This window comes from Primulina eburnea, chromosome 10 (assembly GCF_022965805.1).
Source record: "Primulina eburnea isolate SZY01 chromosome 10, ASM2296580v1, whole genome shotgun sequence".
NCBI lineage: Eukaryota > Viridiplantae > Streptophyta > Magnoliopsida > Lamiales > Gesneriaceae > Primulina > Primulina eburnea.
In genome coordinates, this window is record NC_133110.1 from 25,740,905 (window position 1) to 25,744,751 (window position 3,847).

The 3,847-nt window shown below is 38.7% G+C and overlaps 1 protein-coding gene across 1 annotated transcript; it reads right to left on the reverse strand.

The window, feature by feature from the left end:
- Positions 1 to 727: 727 nt before the first annotated feature.
- On the reverse strand, positions 728 to 1,260 carry LOC140803863 (mini zinc finger protein 2-like). The gene has a single exon (XM_073159718.1). The coding sequence runs from the start codon at positions 1,111 to 1,113 to the stop codon at positions 841 to 843; it is 273 nt and encodes a 90-aa protein (XP_073015819.1). The 5' UTR covers positions 1,114 to 1,260; the 3' UTR covers positions 728 to 840.
- Between the last annotated feature and the right edge of the window lie 2,587 nt (positions 1,261 to 3,847).

Sequence of the window (3,847 nt, forward strand, 5' to 3'; positions counted from 1 at the left end):
CATTTTCCCTTTAATCCAAATTAAGAGATCATGAAACAAAAGTCATAACCTCGATTTCTTGATTTGCCATTTTTTATAATTCTTTAGACACCATTTTAAAAAAAAAAAAAAAAAATATATATATATATATATATATATATATATATATATATATATATATATATATATATATATATAAAAAGACTGATAATTTTATCTATTTTAGAATCAATCTAAAAAAAACTTATTGTATTAAAACATGTTATATATTTAATTTCAACTCTGCTGATGTTTCTGATTAAGAATATAGTACATGTTAAGAAGTAAGGAGTATCATTTCTTAAGAAAACGATCGAAACGTGATGTTCGAGCTATTATACAGTTGATATGATTTGAGTCGTACTGTTTCCATCCGTTGACATTTTCGATCTATCAGAATAAAAAAAAAAAATTACGAGTCAAAAAATAAAATACACGTCTTCAAGAGATACAATTTGAAGATGGGTGGATCCACACGATAGGGACGAAGCGTGGGGTTTACCTTATATCATATTCCAATATACATTTTCAAACCTGATCTAATTAAATCAAGATTTGACCTTAAATATGCATATAAGCATCTTCAGTTTCTTGATCTGAACAACAAAACCCCGATCATCACTTTCTTTGATTTTACATATATATTAACATGCGTGAAATCAAGGAAAAGATACAAAATAAAATGAAAATCAGAGTGACTTTTTCATCCTTTGACAAGATTAATTAATGATCCTTTTTTTTTCACAAAATTTATGCTATTTGTTTTTTCCAAAGTACATACAATAAAATTCGAATTTCGTGAAACAAGCAATGGAGACAGACTCAAGAAGGTGAAGAATTGTTACCAACCACCTCAGTGTCGGCATCCTGTCGGTGGAAGCTCAGGTGGCAACCGCAGGCGGCGCAGACGAGTGCAGCAGCCGTGCCTTCTCCACCTCCGGCCATGAACTCCCGGCACCCATCCACCGCGTATCCTCCGATGTTTGCCGCATGATTTTTCTGGCATTCTGCGTATCGAACAGTCGTTCTTACAATCTGAGAACTCGAGGTCCTTTGAGATGCTTGCTTTCTGATCACTACTTGCCTTTTCTTCATTCTTGAATCTCACAACTTCTGCAGTAACCCTAATATCTTGAATACCCTTTGTGGAAAAATTGCCAAAAATGGAAGAATCTATTGACGGGAGTTTTCTTGATTTGGAGGAACTGTTGTTTTCAGAACTGATATTGAGGGAAGAAAGAATACCTGGAAATACCTTGACCTATCCCTAGCAAGCAAATCTTGTATATATATGTGTATTTCTTTTATAAAGTTTCCATATATTCTCCCACTTTCGTGAAAATAAGGTTTAGAAAAATAAATTGTGGCTGACGGTAGATGAGATCCTACCTGCGTGGGCACTACCTTCACTTCATTTCAACGGGTAAGATCTTGTCACACATACAATTTTCAAAAAAAAAAGTGGGTCCTATATATGCATGGACAAATCTTGGTCATCCATCTTATCATGGGAGCAATACCCACAATGGTAGGATGAGATAAACCCTGTAATGGTAGATGAGATCCTACATGTGTGGCAATACCTTCACTTCATTTCATTGGGTAAGATCTTGCCACACATACAATTTCAAAAAAAAAAAAAATTGGTCCTATATATGCATGGACAAATCTTGGTCATCCATCCTATCATGGGGACAATGCCCACATGGGTAGGATGAAATAAACCCTGTAATGGTAGATGAGATCCTACCTGTGTGGGCACTACCCTCACTTCATTTCAACGGGTAAGATCTTGCCACACATATAATTTCAAAAATAATTGTATTGATTGGGTGAGAAAGATTGTAATTGGGTGAGAAAGAATTTCTTTTAGAAATGGCTTAAAGTTATTGATTTAGCTTTAATGAGATTATATCTGATTAAGATCGGTGGATGTGCTTTAGAAGGGGGTCAATACCTCACTGTTTTCTTAGCTTCTGGATTTAAATGACATTATATTGGTGTTAGTAACAGAAGTCTGATATTGACCGTTCAAAGAATACAAATTTGATGTACCATGCAGAATTTGTAGTGACCCGTTCCAGAATCACCTACTAATCAAGAACTAAGCATGCAACTTAACTTAATTAATAACAATCAGAGATAATAGCGGAAAAGGTCAACAAATGATAGTTATACAACCCCATCGAAAATCCATAACAACTCAGAATGAAAAGAAAGTATACGGTACAACCATATCGAATCAAAGAGTACTGAATAAATAACTCCACCGGCTACTCAACGTCCTCCTCCTCCTCCTGAGCCATCCAACCTGAGGCCTGCCACGTGGAAATGGGGTGTCCAAGATAAACAAAACCGAGGACGTGAGCGATAAGAACGCCCAGTACAAAAGTATGAGTATACAAACCTATATGAAATGCACATGCTATGATATGATACCAGGGTAGTCAAGAAACAGGAATCACAAAAGATCTCAAAATGCTCAGTCTAGAGGCGCCAAGTGGATAGTGCCGCGCGGTCCTACCTCTGGGTCACTGCATCCACTGCAAGAACAGACGTGGACCTAAAATGTCCCGGATCACCGAAGCCCTCCGGACCCGTCGGCCACTGTGTACTCTCGGTGTCCATGCGTCCACAAGACAAGACAGGGCTGAGCGGCCCCACAAGATATATAGCTTATCTCGAAAGAGATACAGCTCAACAGTAAAGGCTATCTCGAAGGAGATACGGCTCAACATGAAATGCAACGTGCAGTAATAAACGTGACATAATAGCATGCATCATATGACATATATCAATGCACCACATAATCATGCAACACATATAAGAATGTATACTCAACCAGGATATCTCGGATAGTACTTTCGTACCTCTATCACAGCAATCCTAATCCACTGGAATAACCAGACAACAGGTCTAGTCCAAGCCTATGCATCAAGTGAAAACCATCACTAAAGCTTATCTACCAGACTTAACTAGATAATCCTGAGATAATACTGATACAATTCCAAACCTTCGTCCGTCGCTAGCCCACTGATGCCGCTAGCTCCCAACTAGAGCACAGCTCCGCTACAAGACCAGCAGCTCCCCGCTAGTGCCCGAACCTCGGAAAAAGACTAGAATCTCACAGAAACGACTGAAATGCTATGGAACTCTCTGAATTGGCGAGTCACAAATGAAGCCTCGCGCCTCTATTTATAGCTAATGTTCGGACGATCCGAACCATTTCGGAAGCTCCGATCCGGCACACTTCGGACGGTCCGAACTCTGATCGGACGATCCGATCCTTGCATGACTTCCACGAGTACAGCCACCTGTCTCGGACGATCTGAACCCCAATCGGATGATCCGAACCTTACCACGTGTCCAGAACCCTTCCACGTGTCCAGCCACCTGTCCCGGACGGTCCGACACTGGCTCGGACGATCCGAACTCATCGGACGATCCGAACTCATCGGACGATCCGCACTTGTTCGGTCCTTCCGATCCCACCGAAAATATAATTAATCCGATAATTAACTCAAATTAGGAATCGGGTTACTACAGAATTAGTCTACCGAGACGTTGTGAATAAATACAAAAACAACAGTAAAAATAATAAGACACAATGATTGTTTCTGAAATTTCGAAAGATAAAAATCTTCTATGTCTCCTTTTTTTTTTTGTTTACAGTAGGTATTCACTAAAAGAATTTGATATTTACAGCTTCTGTAAACACCCACTTCAGCAAGACTTAAATATTTGCCTACTGAAACTCTTAGCATCAACTTTTTCAAAACATTATATAGATTTATGAACAGAAAAACTCATTCTGTTAGTAACAAAACTC

Bases quoted from the DNA above. Each gene is read 5' to 3' on its own strand.
- LOC140803863 (XM_073159718.1), bottom strand. From the start codon at position 1,113: ATGAAGAAAAGGCAAGTAGTGATCAGAAAGCAAGCATCTCAAAGGACC.